This window comes from Bombina bombina, chromosome 3, assembly GCF_027579735.1.
Source record: "Bombina bombina isolate aBomBom1 chromosome 3, aBomBom1.pri, whole genome shotgun sequence".
NCBI classification, from domain to species: domain Eukaryota; kingdom Metazoa; phylum Chordata; class Amphibia; order Anura; family Bombinatoridae; genus Bombina; species Bombina bombina.
Window position 1 is genome coordinate 101,375,709 of NC_069501.1, and position 20,586 is coordinate 101,396,294.

The 20,586-nt window shown below is 38.6% G+C and overlaps 1 protein-coding gene across 1 annotated transcript in view; it reads left to right on the forward strand.

Annotated features, from left to right (window-relative positions):
- The window catches only part of HLCS (holocarboxylase synthetase), a 507,705-nt gene that overhangs the window by 460,442 nt on the left and 26,677 nt on the right, over positions 1-20,586 (forward strand). Inside the window, exon 9 of the mRNA XM_053705942.1 lies at positions 8,346-8,506. Within this exon, the coding sequence (XP_053561917.1) occupies positions 8,346-8,506 (161 nt within the window). The remainder of the gene's footprint in view (positions 1-8,345; positions 8,507-20,586) is intronic.

Below are 20,586 nucleotides of genomic sequence, written 5' to 3' on the forward strand. Positions count from 1 at the left end.
GGTCATCAAGCAACCTTATCTGTGTACCATGCATGCGTATGAATAAGTAGTCTCACAATCAAGACGACTTTAGTCTAGGGCTAGCGGAGTAGTCAAGCCTGGAACACATGGGCACCCCACAGCTCAGGTACAATGATGACCATAAACTATTCTCAGCCAATCATAGACAGACTCATTCTACAAAGTAATTTTCTTCTGTTATGTGTGATCAGTCCACGGGTCATCATTACTTCTGGGATATAACTCCTCCCCAACAGGAAATGCAAGAGGATTCACCCAGCAGAGCTGCATATAGCTCCTCCCCTCTACGTCAGTCCCAGTCATTCTCTTGCACCCAACGACTAGATAGGATGTGTGAGAGGACTATGGTGATTATACTTAGTTTTTATGACTTCAATCAAAAGTTTGTTATTTTAAAATAGCACCGGAGCGTGTTATTACTTCTCTGGCAGAGTTTGAGGAAGAATCTGTCAGAGTTTTTTACTATGATTTTAACCGGAGTAGTTAAGATCATATTGCTGTTCTCGGCCATCTGAGGGAGGTAAAGGCTTCAGATCAGGGGACAGCGGGCAGAGGAATCTGCATTGAGGTATGTAGCAGTTTTTATTTTCTGAATGGAATTGATGAGAAAATCCTGCCATACCGTTAAAATGACATGTATGTATACACTTCAGTATTCTGGGGATGGTATTTCACCGGAACTACTCTGTTAAAGGTCACTAATCCTTTTTAATAACTATTTATCATGTTAAACGTTTTTGCTGGAATGTAGAATCGTTTACATTGCTGAGGTACTGTGTGAATAAATATTTGGGCATTATTTTCCACTTGGCAGTTTTTTTGCTTTAATTGTGACAGTTTCGTTTCTCTTCACTGCTGTGTGGGAGAGGGAGGGGCCGTTTTTGGCGCTCTTTGCTACGCATCAAAAAATACCAGTCAGTTACTTTTATTTTTCCTGCATGATCCGGTTCATCTCTGATAGATCTCAGGGGTCTTCAAACTTCTTTGAAGGGAGGTAAATTCTCTCAGCAGAGCTGTGAGAATTCTTATAGTGACTGTGAATAAAAACGTTGCTTTGTATTTTTTATGTCAAATTTAATTATTGTTATTTTACTAATGGGAACAAACCTTTGCTAAAAGTTTTGTTGTTTTAAAGTTTGATGCTATAACTGTTTTTCAGTTCACTATTTCAACTGTCATTTAATCGTTAGTACCTCTTTGAGGCACAGTACGTTTTTTGCTAAAAAAGATTATAACCAAGTTGTAAGTTTTTGCTAGTGTGTTAAACATGTCTGACTCAGAGGAAGATATCTGTGTCATTTGTTCCAATGCCAAGGTGGAGCCCAATAGAAATTTATGTACTAACTGTATTGATGCTACTTTAAATAAAAGTCAATCTGTACAATGTGAACAAATTTCACCAAACAGCGAGGGGAGAGTTATGCCGACTAACTCGCCTCACGCGGCAGTACCTGCATCTCCCGCCCGGGAGGTGCGTGATATTTTGGCGCCTAGTACATCTGGGCGGCCATTACAGATAACATTACAAGATATGGCTACTGTTATGACTGAAGTTTTGTCTAAATTACCAGAACTAAGAGGCAAGTGTGATCACTCTGGGGTGAGAACAGAGTGCGCTGACAATGCTAGGGCCATGTCTGATACTGCGTCACAGCTTGCAGAGCATGAGGACGGAGAGCTTCATTCTGTGGGTGACGGTTCTGATCCAAACAGATTGGACTCAGATATTTCAAATTTTAAATTTAAATTGGAGAACCTCCGTGTATTACTAGGGGAGGTCTTAGCAGCTCTCAACGATTGTAACACCGTTGCAATACCAGAGAAACTGTGTAGGTTGGATAAATACTTTGCGGTACCGGCGAGTACTGACGTTTTTCCTATACCTAAGAGACTAACTGAAATTGTTACTAAGGAGTGGGATAGACCCGGTGTGCCGTTCTCACCCCCTCCAATATTTAGAAAGATGTTTCCAATAGACGCCACCACTCGGGACTTATGGCAAACGGTCCCCAAGGTGGAGGGAGCAGTTTCTACTTTAGCTAAGCGTACCACTATCCCGGTGGAGGATAGCTGTGCTTTCTCAGATCCAATGGATAAAAAATTAGAGGGTTACCTTAAGAAAATGTTTGTTCAACAAGGTTTTATATTACAACCCCTTGCATGTATCGCGCCGATTACGGCTGCGGCAGCATTTTGGATTGAGTCGCTTGAAGAGAACCTTAGTTCATCTACGCTAGACGACATTACGGACAGGCTTAGAGTCCTTAAACTAGCTAATTCCTTCATTTCGGAGGCCGTAGTACATTTAACCAAACTTACGGCTAAGAACTCAGGATTCGCCATACAGGCACGTAGGGCGCTGTGGCTAAAATCCTGGTCAGCTGATGTTACTTCTAAGTCCAAATTACTTAATATACCTTTCAAGGGGCAGTCTTTATTTGGGCCCGGTTTGAAAGAGATTATCGCTGACATTACAGGAGGTAAGGGCCACGCCCTACCTCAAGACAAAGCCAAAGCTAAGGCTAGACAGTCTAATTTTCGTCCCTTTCGGAACTTTAAAACAGGAGCAGCATCAACCTCCACTGCACCAAAACAGGAAGGAGCTGTTGCTCGTTACAGGCAAGGCTGGAAGCCTAACCAGTCCTGGAACAAGAGCAAGCAGGCCAGGAAACCTGCTGCTGCCCCAAAGACAGCATAAACCGAGAGCCCCCGATCCGGGACCGGATCTAGTGGGGGGCAGACTCTCTCTCTTCGCCCAGGCCTGGGCAAGAGATGTTCAGGATCCCTGGGCTCTAGAGATCATATCGCAGGGATACCTTCTAGACTTCAAATTATCTCCCCCAAGAGGGAGATTTCATCTGTCAAGGTTGTCAACAAACCAGATAAAGAAAGAAGCGTTTCTACGCTGCGTACAAGATCTGTTATTAATGGGAGTGATCCATCCGGTTCCGCGGTCGGAACAAGGACAAGGGTTCTACTCAAACCTGTTTGTGGTTCCCAAAAAAGAGGGAACTTTCAGGCCAATCTTAGATTTAAAGACTCTAAACAAATTCCTAAGAGTTCCATCGTTCAAAATGGAAACTATTCGGACAATCTTACCCATGATCCAAGAGGGTCAGTACATGACCACAGTGGATTTAAAGGATGCTTACCTTCACATACCGATCCACAAAGATCATCACCGGTATCTAAGGTTTGCCTTCTTAGACAGGCACTACCAGTTTGTAGCTCTTCCATTCGGATTGGCTACGGCTCCAAGAATCTTCACAAAGGTTCTGGGTGCCCTTCTAGCGGTACTAAGACCGCGAGGGATTTCGGTAGCTCCGTACCTAGACGACATTCTAATTCAAGCTTCAAGCTTTCAAACTGCCAAGTCTCATACAGAGTTAGTTCTGGCATTTCTAAGGTCGCATGGATGGAAAGTGAACGAAAAGAAGAGTTCTCTCTTTCCTCTCACAAGAGTTCCATTCTTGGGGACTCTTATAGATTCTGTAGAAATGAAGATTTACCTGACAGAAGACAGGTTAACAAAGCTTCAAAATGCATGCCGCGTCCTTCATTCCATTCAACACCCGTCAGTAGCTCAATGCATGGAGGTGATCGGCTTAATGGTAGCGGCAATGGACATAGTACCTTTTGCACGCCTACACCTCAGACCGCTGCAATTATGCATGCTAAGTCAGTGGAATGGGGATTACTCAGATTTGTCCCCTACTCTGAATCTGAATCAAGAGACCAGAAATTCTCTTCTATGGTGGCTTTATCGGCCACACCTGTCCAGGGGGATGCCATTCAGCAGGCCAGACTGGACAATTGTAACAACAGACGCCAGCCTACTAGGTTGGGGCGCTGTCTGGAATTCTCTGAAGGCTCAGGGACTATGGAATCAGGAGGAGAGTCTCCTTCCAATAAACATTCTGGAATTGAGAGCAGTTCTCAATGCCCTTCTGGCTTGGCCCCAGTTAACAACTCGGGGGTTCATCAGGTTTCAGTCGGACAACATCACGACTGTAGCTTACATCAACCATCAGGGAGGGACAAGAAGCTCCCTAGCAATGATGGAAATATCAAAGATAATTCGCTGGGCAGAGTCTCACTCTTGCCACCTGTCAGCAATCCACATCCCGGGAGTGGAGAACTGGGAGGCGGATTTCTTGAGTCGCCAGACTTTTCATCCGGGGGAGTGGGAACTTCATCCGGAGGTCTTTGCCCAAATACTTCGACGTTGGGGCAAACCAGAGATAGATCTCATGGCGTCTCGCCAGAACGCCAAACTTCCTCGCTACGGGTCCAGATCCAGGGATCCGGGAGCAGTTCTGATAGATGCTTTGACAGCACCTTGGAACTTCAGGATGGCTTATGTGTTTCCACCCTTCCCGCTGCTTCCTCGATTGATTGCCAAAATCAAACAGGAGAGAGCATCAGTAATTCTAATAGCACCTGCATGGCCACGCAGGACTTGGTATGCAGATCTAGTGGACATGTCATCCTGTCCGCCTTGGTCTCTACCTCTAAGACAGGACCTTCTGATACAGGGTCCATTCAAACATCAAAATCTAACTTCTCTGAAGCTGACTGCTTGGAAATTGAACGCTTGATTTTATCAAAACGTGGTTTTTCTGAGTCGGTTATTGATACCCTAATTCAGGCTAGGAAGCCTGTTACCAGAAGGATTTACCATAAAATATGGCGGAAATACCTATACTGGTGCGAATCCAAAGGTTACTCCTGGAGTGAGGTTAGGATCGCTAGGATACTGTCTTTTTCTACAATAAGGTTTAGAAAAGGGTTTATCAGCTAGTTCATTAAAGGGACAGATTTCAGCTCTGTCCATCTTGTTACACAGACGTCTGTCAGAAAATCCAGACGTCCAGTCCTTTTGTCAGGCTTTAGCTAGGATCAAGCCTGTGTTTAAAGCTGTTGCTCCACCATGGAGTTTAAACTTAGTTCTTAACGTTTTACAGGGTGTTCCGTTTGAACCCCTTCATTCCATTGATATAAAAATGTTATCTTGGAAAGTTCTGTTTTTAATGGCTATTTCCTCGGCTCGAAGAGTCTCTGAGTTATCAGCCTTACATTGTGATTCCCCTTATCTGATTTTTCACTCAGACAAGGTAGTTCTGCGTACTAAACCTGGGTTCTTACCTAAGGTAGTCACTAACAGGAACATCAATCAAGAGATTGTTGTCCCATCCTTGTGTCCAAATCCTTCTTCAAAGAAGGAACGTCTTTTACACAATCTGGATGTAGTTCGTGCCCTCAAGTTCTACTTGCAGGCAACTAAAGATTTTCGCCAAACTTCTTCCTTGTTTGTCGTTTACTCTGGACAGAGGAGAGGTCAAAAAGCTTCTGCTACCTCTCTCTCTTTTTGGCTTCGTAGCATAATACGTTTAGCCTATGAGACTGCTGGACAGCAGCCTCCTGAAAGAATTACAGCTCACTCCACTAGAGCTGTGGCTTCCACTTGGGCCTTTAAGAATGAGGCCTCTGTTGAACAGATTTGCAAGGCTGCAACTTGGTCTTCACTTCATACTTTTTCCAAATTTTACAAATTTGACACTTTTGCTTCTTCGGAGGCTATTTTTGGGAGAAAGGTTCTTCAGGCAGTGGTTCCTTCTGTATAATGAGCCTGCCTTTCCCTCCCGTCATCCGTGTACTTTTGCTTTGGTATTGGTATCCCAGAAGTAATGATGACCCGTGGACTGATCACACATAACAGAAGAAAACATAATTTATGCTTACCTGATAAATTCCTTTCTTCTGTTGTGTGATCAGTCCACGGCCCGCCCTGTTTTTAAGGCAGGTAAATATCTTTTCAATTATACTCCAGTCACCACTTCACCCTTGGTTACTCCTTTCTCGTTGATTCTTGGTCGAATGACTGGGACTGACGTAGAGGGGAGGAGCTATATGCAGCTCTGCTGGGTGAATCCTCTTGCATTTCCTGTTGGGGAGGAGTTATATCCCAGAAGTAATGATGACCCGTGGACTGATCACACAACAGAAGAAAGGAATTTATCAGGTAAGCATAAATTATGTTTTATTGGCTGGACGCAATGTCAGGTTGTTTAGGGGGCAGGTCCTGTTCGCTGCTCTCCATCCGTCCGCTACTAGCTGAAGACTACTGTAAATAGTTGGGACAGTGACAGCGGCAGGACCTTCAGGCTCTGTACCCCCTTACACAGCAACCAGAGACTGGTATAGCAGCAACAGCACTGACCTGCACAATTTGCAGAAACTAGCACAAAGTATAGCAAATAGTGTGTCAGAGAAAGTATCGCAGAGCAGCATCAAAGCCTGGTACAGAGTAAGTAAAAGAACCTGAGGGGAGTAACAGACCCTGGGGAAAAAAGCAACACCAGACCATTCACCCAGCAAAGCCTGGTGACAAGTAACGGGGAACAAAACTAAAAAGTAGCAGCAGAATATCAGACAGAGCAGGACCTTGAACTGCCAAACCCAGGGTGTCAGGGTTTTTTCCCTGTTGTTTGCCATGTGCTGCTGGCAGCCATTTTACTTACCTCTCTTCCTGACTATGATGCATTGTGGGGGATGCTGCTCATTTCCTACACTTCCTTTTATGGCCAGACTGGTGTGCATCATCCATGTGAGACAGGATGCAGTCTCAGAATTGTGATGTCATCACTTATTATTTAAAAGGCCTCTGTTCAGTATGCTTTACCTTTGCGTTGTCTCAGACCTGTTTGTGAGAGTTTCTGTGTTTTACCTGGCTGCCTGACGTCCTTTCTGGTTCCTGATGCCTGGTTTGTTCCTGACTCTGCTGTTTTCCTTGTTCCTGATTCCGGCTCGTCTGACTATTCGCTTTGGCTCCTGACTCGGCTCGTCTGACTACCAGCTCTGGTTTTGACTCCTGGCTTGTTATTTGACTTGTGGACTTTTTATTATTTTTTGCTATTAATAAAGGTGTGATTATTTTTGCACTTCTTGTCTCTGTCTGATTCCTGGCACCCTGACACAGGGAAACCGAGCAGCATCTCAGCCTGGCTTCACTCTTAATCTAGATGTGTGAGAAATGTTTCTCTTATTATGCCGACTTTTAAAATCTTCTAGGCGGTCACCTCAAAATTCACTCACGGTCCACTGGTAGACCGCGATCTACCTCTTGCCCATGCCTGGCTTACAGTATCCCAGTCATATACCCATAGACTCTGTAACCAAGTCCCTGGTTTTCAGGTTCCTGTGATGATTGATAAATGCCTGCATTGCGTAGTTCATATATAAAGTGGACAGAAATGTAACAGTGGAAACAGATCAGGTAAATATTGTTGATAAAACTCCATCTTAAAGGACCACTAAATACAGTAGAATTTAATAATTGATGAATACACAATATAATGAGAATAAAATAGCGCTTACTTCATCATGTGACAGCCATCAGCCAATCACAAAATGCATGTATGTATATCCTGTACACTTTGCACATGCTCAGTAGGAGCTGGAGCCTCAGAAAGTGTGCATATACAAAGAATGTGCACATTTTGATAATGGAAGTATATTGGGAAGCTTTTAAAGTGCCTGCTTTATCACAGTGTTATCTGAACAAGAGCACAGGTGAAAGGATCAACTGATCAGTAACCATGGTTACTAACCTGCTCTCAGCTGATTATTTCACCTACGCTGTAGTTAAGATATCATGAAAATCTGGCCTGTTAACGGTACTTGAGTACTGGATTTGAGAAACACTCTTTGAGGCCGAATTATCAAGCTCCGAATGGAGCTTAATGCCCCTGTTTCCACGCAAGCCTTCAGGCTCACCGGAAACATCAGTTATAAAGCAGCGGTCTAAAGACCGCTGCTCCATAACTTGTCCGCCTGTTCTGAGGCTACAGACATCAATCCGCCCAATCCTATACGATTGGGCAGATTGACACCACCGCGAATCTGCAGGGGGCGGCATTGCACAAGCGGCTCACAAGAACTGCTTGTGCAATGATAAATTTGCGATGTGTGGCGGACATGATATGCTACATCGTATCATGTCCGTCCGCACTTTAATAAATCGGCCCCAATATCTGAATCATGAAACTTTAATTTCGACTTTAGTGACCCTTTAATTAATAGTTTTTAGTGATGAATACATTGTATGAGACTGACAATGAGACCTTAGTCTCCTGGTAGCTTTCAAATGTTTTCACCAATAAGTCGCCTTTGTTTAAAAGTTTTACAAACATTTTTTGTCATATTCTAATCCAGCCATTCTCTGTATACTTTCTATAAAATATTTATGTCTAGAGTTTTGTGTCTCTTACTATCAACCTTAATGTGTGATAGATCAAATGATATAATATTTTGTATTTTTGCAGGTCGTGGTGGGAATGTCTGGCTCAGCCCTAAAGGTTGTGCATTAGTCACACTGCATGTCTCTATACCATTGTTATCTAACTTGGGTCAGAGGATTGCTTTTGTGCAACACCTTATGGCCCTGGCTGTGGTGGAAGCAGTGAGATCCATACCCGGATATGAGGTTTCTCTTTACAATTTATCATTTTTTGGCAAAAGTATATTAAGCCCAGATTTCAGGCTTTATTAACCTCACGTTCCATTATTTATAAAGTGAAGAATGTTCAAAATGCTATTAGAGTAGCAAATGGTTTAAACATCTAGACTTGTAGGAATAGTTTGCAGGATTTTGAAGGGTATAGCTTAGACAAAGAGAAAGTTAGTCTGATAGAAATGAGGGCAACAATAAATTCTCCTATTAAAAATTGCATTGTAAGATTCATTTTTAATTGCTAATCACTTTGATTTCAGTAATGAATATGACTGAAATTTAGTAGTTTTCCTATAGCAGTAACTGCAAACTGCAAATTTGAGTAAGTTGGTTCAGTATTTATTTATTTTTTAAAAGTTGAAAAATACTGAAGAATACATTTAGACACAGCTACAGTCCAAACAGATGGTATATTTTTGTATTAACATTTACCAGAGAGATGGGACTAGATGATTTTTAAAACTTTGCCTCATATTTACCCATACTTGCCATTATCTTGCATCTTCTTCCTGTAACAACCTTCAGACAAATTAGTAAACATAACTACACTACACTCTAGATAATTTGGCCCTAATTGTAGCTCACTTACCTTTTCTTTTTCCTCAAACTGTACACACACCTAATAGCAGCAATAGAGGAATTCTTATTGCAGTGCTAATTTCCTCCAAAACAAGGTTATGCTCTCCTTTTACAGTGCAGCTTTATCCTTAAACAAATTACATCAAATTAATCTCAGTTTCTCTTTGTTTGTCACAATATTGCCCTCTACGTCTATGTCCCCATACATTATTTTATAGAAAAAAGAAATCATACTTCTATGTAGTCATCCTCTCTCTGCACTTGCAATGACGCATTTGTATCCAATCTCCACCTCGGCTCATTCTATTTATTGAGGGGGAGATCATTTCACATATTCCTTTTTATTATACTACATCCCATCTACTTGATCAATTCTTTTTTCAATCTCACATTTTCTTTGTCCTTTTTTAACTCACACCTTTAAACTCCGCAATACAATACCACTTTCCTTTCTACATTAAATTACTATTGCCCAGAAGAATGCACAGCGGAGTTTCATTGTTATTGTAATGATCTAATACTGTGGAGCTCACTGTAGTTTATTTTGGGCATGCACTGGAAGTATTCTGTCATTTGGGTCAGTATTTGAGGTCAGCCACCCATGTTATCACAAGACTCATTTGTTTCGAATTTCTAAAGTTTGTACAACATTCTAACATTCGTTTAATGTAATAGTATTTCTAATGCGTTCTTTAAATGTAATATTCTATTCAAATTTTCTTATAATTTGATTCAAATTATTCAATATTCGAATAATTTTTTTTTTAATTTATATATTTGTAATAGTATTTTTAATGCTTTCTTTAAATGTAATATTTGAATTATGCCATATTGGAAATAGAAATATTTGAATTGATAGATTTGTATCTATTATGTATCATTTTACTAAATTCCCTACCACATGAACTATTGAACTTCTGAATAGTATTTGTTAAATCGAATGTTACATTCGAAAACTGTAAATAGCATTCAATTATAGAATTTTTAAGAATATTCATTCTTATCAACATTTGATTATGTAAATCAAATGTATACAATAACATTCGTTCTAACATTTGAATTCGAATATAAAAACCTGTTGATGACACTCACATGTCCAACTCTAGGGGGCGCTCGGGTGATCCAATCTACTAAAAATATATGTACACAAATATGATGGTATATGTAATGACTAGATCTGCAGATTTACATATAAGCACCAAAATTAGCCAATAATCACAATGTACAATTGACAATTTCTAAAAAGTTTTATCTGAATCCTTAATGGGTATCACTGTACAGAAATATCCCAATGTAGTCTTCTGTATTCGTAGGATTATACTCCAACAGTGGGTCAGTATCTGTAGTCTCGGCAGCTCCTCTCCATAAAAAACAGAAAATCCAGAATATCTGCGAATGAAGATAACAAAAGAGGGCGTCTCCTAGTGTAATACTGCGAGTTAGACCAACAATAGCATATCTTGTAATAGAAATATACTCCCAAAATGAGCAGCACCAATTGTGCTAAGTGAGGCAAGCTGGGATCTCACAGTTTCCCAGAGAACTGATCCTCAAGAGGATGTAGAGGCCCAGGTGTGCCAGGGAGTGATCCAATAAAGCTCAGGCTTCCATAAGATTCAGCAATCTTTTATTAAAACCAATATTATAAAACCAATGGGTATGTGCATTACTCAAAGTATTTAAAGTGAAGGTAAACTTTGATGAATGAAAGCCCATTTTTTAAAAATACTATTAAAAACAGGGGCACTTTCATTCATCAAAGTTTACAAAGCAGTCGTTTTGATTAAAAACTTACCTCTCTTCTTTGCACAGCTAGAGCAGCTTCCCCCACCCGGAGATCCTCTCTTCACACGTCATCAATGACGTGGACGTGGAGGAAGCTGGAATAGTCATTGATGACGTGTGAAAAGAGGATCTCCGGGTGGGGGAAGCTGCTCTGGCTGTGAAAAAAATAAAGGTTAGTTTTTAATCAAAACGGCTGCCTTCTAAACTTTGATGAATGAAAGTGCCCCTGTTTTTAATAGTATTTTTAAAAAACGGGCTTTCATTCATCAAAGTTTACCTTCACTTTAAAACAAAATTGGCAACAGATTGCTACTCTGCTAAATTGGGGCGAATGAGTGAAGGCGTGCTGTGCACTTAAGTGCCTTCTAACTACCTATCAACCAGAGCTTGAAAGAACTATGAATGTTCAATGTGTTTGGGGACTACCACTACAGGTGATACTGCAGCGGAAATGTAGCATCTGTTCATGTCCACTTCAGAGCAGGTAATCCTATCGTCGTTTTGCAATACACACGCCGAGGCCTCTGTAAAGCGGTTATAACAAAGATTGATTTATGTAACCTGTGAGCCAGAGGGTGTTAAAGGGACAGTCAAGTCCAAAAAAAACTTTCATGTTTCAGATAGGGCATGTAATTTTAAATAACTTTCCAATTTACTTTTATCACCAATTGTGCTTTGTTCTCTTGGTATTCTTAGTTGAAAGCTAAACCTAGGAGGTTCATATGCTAATTTCTTAGACCTTGAAGGCCGCCTCTAATCTAAATGCATTTTGATAGTTTTTCACCACTAGAGGACATTAGTTCACGTGTTTCATATAGATAACATTGAGCTCATGCACGTGAATTTACCATGGAGACAGCTCTGATTGGCTAAAATGCAAGTCTGTCAAAAGAACTGAAATAAGGGGGCAGTCTGTTGAGGCTTAGATACAAGGTAATTAAAGAGGTAAAACGTGTATAATTATAACTGTGTTGGTTATGCAAAACTGGGGAATTGGTAATTAAGGGATTATCTATCTTTTAAAACAACAAAAATTCTGGTTTTGACTGTCCCTTTAAGAGATTGCTTTGCATGCATGACTTTTTGCGGATTGAAGCTCAATATGCTTGTTTCACTTGCTGCATACTAACACACGCTACTTATATCTTCATTTGCCTGCAATTTTATATACGCTATTTGCATTTTTGCACAAGCTGTACATGAATATACGCTAACTACATATATATACTACCACCTCTGTGAAGCGCTTAATTAAATAAACCTGTGGTCTGTTAGTCAGAGGGTGTGACAGACTGTTTACTATACAATACAAAGTAATGATGTTTGCAGAATTGATTCAGTGCATACACATGCATATTAGTGGATTACCAACACAATCCCACAATATAAATATATCCTCTGTGATGAAAGTCAGGGGAAGAAGTTCAACTTGATTAATGAATTCTGTTCTTTGCAACACTCTGGAAGATAGTTTGATGAACTGCATTATCCTAAGTTGCTCAACAAGTGTTATCCATAATTTAGTATGCTATGATGGACATTGTTGTAGGACTTGTCAATTTGCAGTTGATATTGCCCATATTGTTATGATGTTGCCAATAATTAATACATTTTGTTGAATCTTATAATTTTAAGATGGCTTTGTCTTTTTCTGCCTACTAGCCTCCCTTAGTATCCCCATTCTCCTCTAGGGGACCCCATATATATTTTTGTAATAGCCTAGTGCTGGACAATAGTGGTCTCTTTTTTCTTTGACTTTATTATATATATATATATATATATATATATATATATATATATATATATATATATATATATATATATATATATATATATATATATACAGGGAGTGCAGAATTATTAGGCAAATGAGTATTTTGACCACATCATCCTCTTTATGCATGTTGTCTTACTCCAAGCTGTATAGGCTCGAAAGCCTACTACCAATTAAGCATATTAGGTGATTTGCATCTCTGTAATGAGAAGGGGTGTGGTCTAATGACATCAACACCCTATATCAGGTGTGCATAATTATTAGGCAACTTCCTTTCCTTTGGCAAAATGGGTCAAAAGAAGGACTTGACAGGCTCAGAAAAGTCAAAAATAGTGAGATATCTTGCAGAGGGATGCAGCACTCTTAAAATTGCAAAGCTTCTGAAGCGTGATCATCGAACAATCAAGCGTTTCATTCAAAATAGTCAACAGGGTCGCAAGAAGCGTGTGGAAAAACCAAGGCGCAAAATAACTGCCCATGAACTGAGAAAAGTCAAGCGTGCAAGGTCAAGATGCCACTTGCCACCAGTTTGGCCATATTTCAGAGCTGCAACATCACTGGAGTGCCCAAAAGCACAAGGTGTGCAATACTCAGAGACATGGCCAAGGTAAGGAAGGCTGAAAGACGACCACCACTGAACAAGACACACAAGCTGAAACGTCAAGACTGGGCCAAGAAATATCTCAAGACTGATTTTTCTAAGGTTTTATGGACTGATGAAATGAGAGTGAGTCTTGATGGGCCAGATGGATGGGCCCGTGGCTGGATTGGTAAAGGGCAGAGAGCTCCAGTCCGACTCAGACGCCAGCAAGGTGGAGGTGGAGTACTGGTTTGGGCTGGTATCATCAAAGATGAGCTTGTGGGGCCTTTTCGGGTTGAGGATGGAGTCAAGCTCAACTCCCAGTCCTACTGCCAGTTTCTGGAAGACACCTTCTTCAAGCAGTGGTACAGGAAGAAGTCTGCATCCTTCAAGAAAAACATGATTTTCATGCAGGACAATGCTCCATCACACGCGTCCAAGTACTCCACAGCGTGGCTGGCAAGAAAGGGTATAAAAGAAGAAAATCTAATGACATGGCCTCCTTGTTCACCTGATCTGAACCCCATTGAGAACCTGTGGTCCATCATCAAATGTGAGATTTACAAGGAGGGAAAACAGTACACCTCTCTGAACAGTGTCTGGGAGGCTGTGGTTGCTGCTGCATGCAATGTTGATGGTGAACAGATCAAAACACTGACAGAATCCATGGATGGCAGGCTTTTGAGTGTCCTTGCAAAGAAAGGTGGCTATATTCGTCACTGATTTGTTTTTGTTTTGTTTATGAATGTCAGAAATGTATATTTGTGAATGTTGAGATGTTATATTGGTTTCACTGGTAAAAATAAATAATTGAAATGGGTATATATTTGTTTTTTGTTAAGTTGCCTAATAATTATGCACAGTAATAGTCACCTGCTCACACAGATATCCCCCTAAAATAGCTATAACTAAAAACAAACTAAAAACTACTTCCAAAACTATTCAGCTTTGATATTAATGAGTTTTTTGGGTTCATTGAGAACATGGTTGTTGTTCAATAATAAAATGAATCCTCAAAAATACAGCTTGCCTAATAATTCTGCACTCCCTGTATATATATATATATATATATATATATATATATATATATATATATATATATAATAGATAGGTATAGATATATAATATGACTATCTATTTCAAATACTTAGAACAGATTCCTCTATGTGAAGAACATTGGAATGCAAAATATTTACAGTACATACATAGTTACACTTAATTAAATAAGAATATTTCATAAATATGATTCTTCATGTTTTCAGCTACTTGACTGCAAAGGGCTCCAATGCATTTATATATGTGTGTGTATATGAATACATATGTATTTATGTGTATATATGTCAATAAATACATATATACACACATAAATACATACACAAATAATACATAAATACAAATGTACACACGTATAAACATACATACATTTACATATTTAGACATGTATGTATCTCTATGTTAAAGCCCTTTGCCTGAGACCTTATATCTTTGAGTCCTTATAACTTTTTAACGCAATATTTAAAAAAAAAAAATGTAAACATTGTTATTATGAGTGTAACTGTACCTTTAAATGCGTTTTTGATGTTTTTGTGCAACTTTTTTGTCTTGCTTAAATGTTAACCAGAGCTCTAAAGTTGCACTAACCCGACGCGTGTTTAATTCAATTACACTGAAACAAGCGTGTTTACTTTCAACTCATAGTACGCGCACTATTTCCGTTGAGAGCAAAGCGCTGCAAAATACCCCTTATCGCTTGCACGCTACAGTTAGCACACCACTCGTCATCTAGCCCATAGTAGTAAAAATACAGCTACATACTATTCTGAGGTTAATCTTTGCTTTGAATACATCATTAAGTCTAGCATTTATTTACTGTTTAATGTCCCTTTAAAATTGCATGCTCTATTTTGAAACATGAAAGTTGAATTTTGACTTTCATATCCCTTTAAATTGAAAGAGAGGAGACCCCCATAGCAATAGAGACTACCTGACAGTCCTGGCATTGTTTAATGTGGGGCAGTTTGTATACCAAAGCACAAGTACTCACTTTTTTCTGCCATGTTAGGCATCCAAACCTATTTCTCACTGCATTTTCTGATATCAGAATGTTCTATGCTAGAAAATAAATAATATTTTATGGTTAGATCATTTAATTCTACATTTTTACACAGTGTACTGAATGATGCAACCCCCCCCTTAACCTCTAATTTTGTCAGAAAACATGGATATCCAATCCTTAAAGGGACAGCAAACCCCTTCTAATTACAAGACATTTTGTTGTCTTGCTATAGAATGTCATATCAGCCAAACTACACCCTACCACTTGCCTCATTTGGAGGAGTGAAAATGGGACTGAATCTGCAGACAACAAGATTACCCATGGTCATATTGTTATTACATAGTACATTGCACGGTAGTTCTTAACTTTTAAAACCAATTAGGGCAAAATATGTAGCAGGATTAGCTGCAAAGTCTGCATTGTACTTTTTAAATTTTGAGAATCAGAAAATCCTCAATTTTTACAGCTAAACTACATGAAAAAGGGGCAAAATAAATTACAAACATATATCACAAAAATGTTTTATTACTTATAACGTATATCCCTTTAATTGTAATGCTTTGTAAAGGTGAACAGAAGGTAAATGTTGCTATGAATATGCGCCACGTGTTGTTTTATATTTGTTTACATTTTTGTGCTTTATTTTATCCGAGTTTATGATCTCAAAATTTAAATTCTTCTAAAATTGCATATGTATCTCACAAAAAAATAGAAATCCACAATATTATCCACAATATTATCATCACAGGTCGAGATGCTCTGAATTAAACATTAATACTAATTCATTAATTACACCAGAAACACGTGCACATTTTAGTGTACTGAAAATCTCTCAAAAATATATATATTTTTTCACTAAACTAAATTTGTGTCAAGTCTGACACAACATCTGAACTTGTTGGTTATGTTTTTCTTCCTGTTTGTGCACTGAAGAAGTCCTGAATGCATAGCATTGGTTTTAAGAAAAAAAACTAAAAAATAATGTTTTATTCTCTTCTGCACCTCGAAGCTCTAGATTTTACTACTAGCCCGACCTAATATATGCAAGTCATAAACCTTTGCTGGGCTACAGTAGTACTTAGCTAAAGCATATGTTTTCCATATTACATAAAACCAATGACTTCCGCACATTTACACTATGACTTTATATACTTCGTCTGCCTTGCAGTTACAAATGTGTTTTATCAAATAAGTACGCCTTGCATATATTTATCAGTAGCGTAAGGGTCCCTCAGATAATGTATCTTGAGAAGAAAGATGAAGTGGCAGCTCTGTCATGGGCAATTTCTTAGTTTTCAATCTATTACCTGTACGCACAGCCTGGTAACCCAGCACGTCAAGTGCTACCTCCTGCTGGTGTTCCCAAACCTCAAACATTTTTGCTTTAAATCTTTCTAAGCCATCTGAGGCACATATCTAAGACTGAACCATGGGGAGCGCTCAATGAAATGTTAGCAGATGAATGTGCTTTGATGAATGCCACAATACTTATACACTCAATAAATTGGCAAAGGGAAAATAAGGTTATTTCACCTTTTTAATGCTGACAGGAGAAGAGGGATTTAACCAGTTTTAACAACCATGCTTATATTTTCATGCAGAGATTGCTTTTATAGTTTTCAAATATTTATTTGATGTATTTTTGTTTGTGCTTTACTGTAAAAGGAAGGCCCACTCCTTGCTGTATGTAGTAGTTTCCTGGTGTTATTTACACATAAGGTTTGTTGTTTTAACAAAAAACAAAAACAACTAATCAGTTGTAGTAATTAGCATGTTTAATTCAGTAACATACATTTTCCAAATTTAATGCAAATTTTAAAAAAATACCGTATATACCTTTTGTTAATTTTTTACATTAAAACACAGATATTGCATACATGATACAAATTTAATTCAAATTTAAATGGAAAAATATTATTATTAAATTATGATAAGCCGTTATTTAAACATGAAATGGCATAAAAGTCTGTATAAAACTTTAAACACATTTAAAATACTATTTTAAGCACAATTATTAAAAGAAATTTAGTAATGCTAGATTTGACAAAGGCGATATTGCACATTTTAAAGTCCATGAGGAAGCAGTAACGTCAACAATTTTACAAATTTAAGTAATTTATTCTGGCAACCCTAGCATAGTTTTTTAAAGGCTGTTCTATATGTAAAATTGTTTGTCCCTTTAAATGTAGCTATTTAAAGTGCCATAAAACATGTGGAGATCTGTGCATATCCTAAAAGGGCTAATTAAAGGGACACTGAACCCACATTTTTTCTTTCATGATTCAGATAGAGCATGCAATTTTAAGCAACTTTCTAATTTACTCCTAGTATCAATTTTTCTTCATTCGCTTGCTATCTTTATTTGAAAAGCAAGAATGTAAGTTTAGAAGCCGGCCCATTTTTGGTTCACAACCTGGGTTGTCCTTGCTGATTGGACAGCACCAATAAACAAGTGCTGTCCAGTTTGTGAACCAAAAATTGGCTGGCTCCTTAGCTTAGATGCCTTCTTTTTCAAATAAAGAAAGCAAGAGAGCGAAGAAAAATTGATAATAGGAAGAAATTAGAAATTTGCTTAAAATTGCATGCTCTATCTGAATCATGAAAGAAAAGTTTTAGGTCTAGTGTCCCTTTAAGTAAAAATAGTTTGCAAAAAAAATGTTTAAAAATTGCTGGCAAGTATTTAAAAATATTTTTCAAAAATAAGCAAAATTAGTCACAAAGCCATGCTGTCTGAAGCACTGTGCCCAACCTCTTATCAGTGTTTAGACACAGGCATTGTATTTTAACTGAGTTCACAGCTTCTAGGCATGCTCCAGCAGATAATCCCTATTCACTTTTGCCTTCTACCAAAACAACAATAGATATAGATACAGCCATAGAAGGAAATGTGTGGGGGGAGTTATAGCTTTACAATTCAGAAACTAAAAATAAAGGGTTAATGGTGAGGCACTGCAGTATAAATTTGCAGGCAAAGTAATTAAAGTACATATTATATTTTGTCTCTATCCCAACTTGTTTTATGTCCCTTTAGGGACATGAAATTGCTGGTCACAACTACAATAACATGGTTGCTATTCTCCATGCTATTGTTTTTCCCACTGTGCCTGAATTTCTCTTCAAAAGTATTCTCTTATTTTAACCCTTCAGAAGTGCTGGTTATTGAAGCTCTGAATCTTCACACTGGGTGCCGCCATCTTGGAATTGAAGTATTCTTTGAAGATGTGCACATTCACAGTGATATTATTGTGTGCTTGACACGCCGTATCACGTACTAGAGTGCACCATACACAGAGCTGTCCATTTTTACAATGGTTTCATTTCTCTAAATTATTCCTGCGGGACTTTTTTAAAATTTGTTATGTAACTTTTAAGCTTTGAATAAAAGCTTCAAAAATGTAAAGCTTCTGCTTTCTATTGTGCAAGTTAAACTCAAACTGCAAGGCGTCAGAAAGCCAGTGACATCACTGATCTTTGAAACTGCGCTGCGCTTGTCACAGAATACAAGATGGCAGCACCCAGTATAAGAGGTAGAGCTTTACCAAATGGCTTATGTAATGGGTTAAAATCAGAGAACAACTTTAAAGAGAGCTGCAGGTACAGGAGAAAAACAAATGTTAGCATGTGAGTAGTAACCATGGGCCTGATTCTGTAAAGGTCTCTGGGCTGGTGAGTTTCTTTAAAGGGACACTAAACTCAATTTTTTTCCCCATGATTCAGATAGAGCATGCAATTTTAAGCAACTTTCTAATTTACTCCTATTCTCAATTTTCTTTGTTCTCTTGGTATCTTTATTTGAAAAAGCAAGAATGTAAGCTTAGGAGCCAGCCCATTTTGGTTCACACCCTGGTTAGCGCTTTCTGATTGGTGGCTTCCTAAGGTCACCAATCAGCAAGCACTACCCAGGTGCTTTGTCCTCTATTGCAAACTTTTACATAGCGGAGAGCTCTCATTTTTTCTATGCGAGACATCTCACCCCTCACAGGGACAGCCCCCTTTTTTTAAATAGAATTCTAGAATCGCTGCCCCTGCGAGTGTTGGCATAAAAACCACGTCTAGACTGGCAAATAATTTAGAATAGGCCCAGTGTTGCTGTAGCTTTACTCAGCAGTTGAAGGCCCCTTTAACATAGCAAGCACAAGACATACTTTGTCCAATGCTTGTTGTGTGCATGTTTTATAAGAGGTATCAAAGTGTGTACTATTATATTACAGTGTTATGTGATACAACAGACTGCGTATCAGCTGCACAGTAATGCACAAACAATACTTGTTGATTACTCGCATCTAACAGATCCCCAGATAACCATTCACCAGTTTGTATTTTATTCAAAGCAGTAGAATCACTAGTGACCTTTGTTATTGAGTTGCATATAATGGCATAAACATTAGTGAAGATAAAAACTCCAGAGAATTGTCTGCATTTTAATTACATGAGGCAGTCTTGCTCAAAGGCAAACAAGGGGGCAGAATTACTTAAAGGGACAGTATACACTCATTTTCATATAACTGCATGTTATAGACACTACTATAAAGAATAAGATGCACAGAAACTGATATAAAAATCCAGTATAAAATGGTTTAAAAACGTACTTAGAAGCTGTCAGTTTAGATCTGTTGAAAAGGCAGCTGGAAAGCCCACTGCAAGTGGGAAATAAGACACTCCCCCTCCCCTTCTTTTGCATATGAAAAGACCCTTTACACAAACAGGAGCAAGCTGGAGAAGGTAGCTGATGGTATTCACATAAAACTTTGGGGCTTGGTTAGGAGTCTGAAAATCAGAGCAATGTTCTTTAAAAATAAGCAAAATTATACATTTAAAAAAAAAAAAAAACTTTATGGGCTTTATAAATAGATCATCTACAAAACATTTATGCAAAGAAAAAATGAGTGTATAATGGCCCTTTAACAAATGTGTTAAAGGGATACTTCTATATAACATTTATTTCCCCTTAATAGACTATTAAATGCAGTACAAGTGCACAATAAAAAGACAATGCTACTTGTTATGCCTATTGCAGATTATTCAATGTATAGGAAATGTTTCCTTCATGTTTATTTTTGTATTTGAAAGAATACAATAAACCCATCACCTGTTGTTCTCATGGAAATGCCCATATAAATGGGCTGAGATTGCAGGGAAAGCAGACCTGCTCATGTTCTCTGTCTAAACACACAGTCTAATAGTTAGATATTGAAATGCTAATTATGGGTGAGGGTTCAATGAGCACAACCATCTATTTCAGACAAAACAAATCTCTTCTACCCCCACTGGGATGTTAT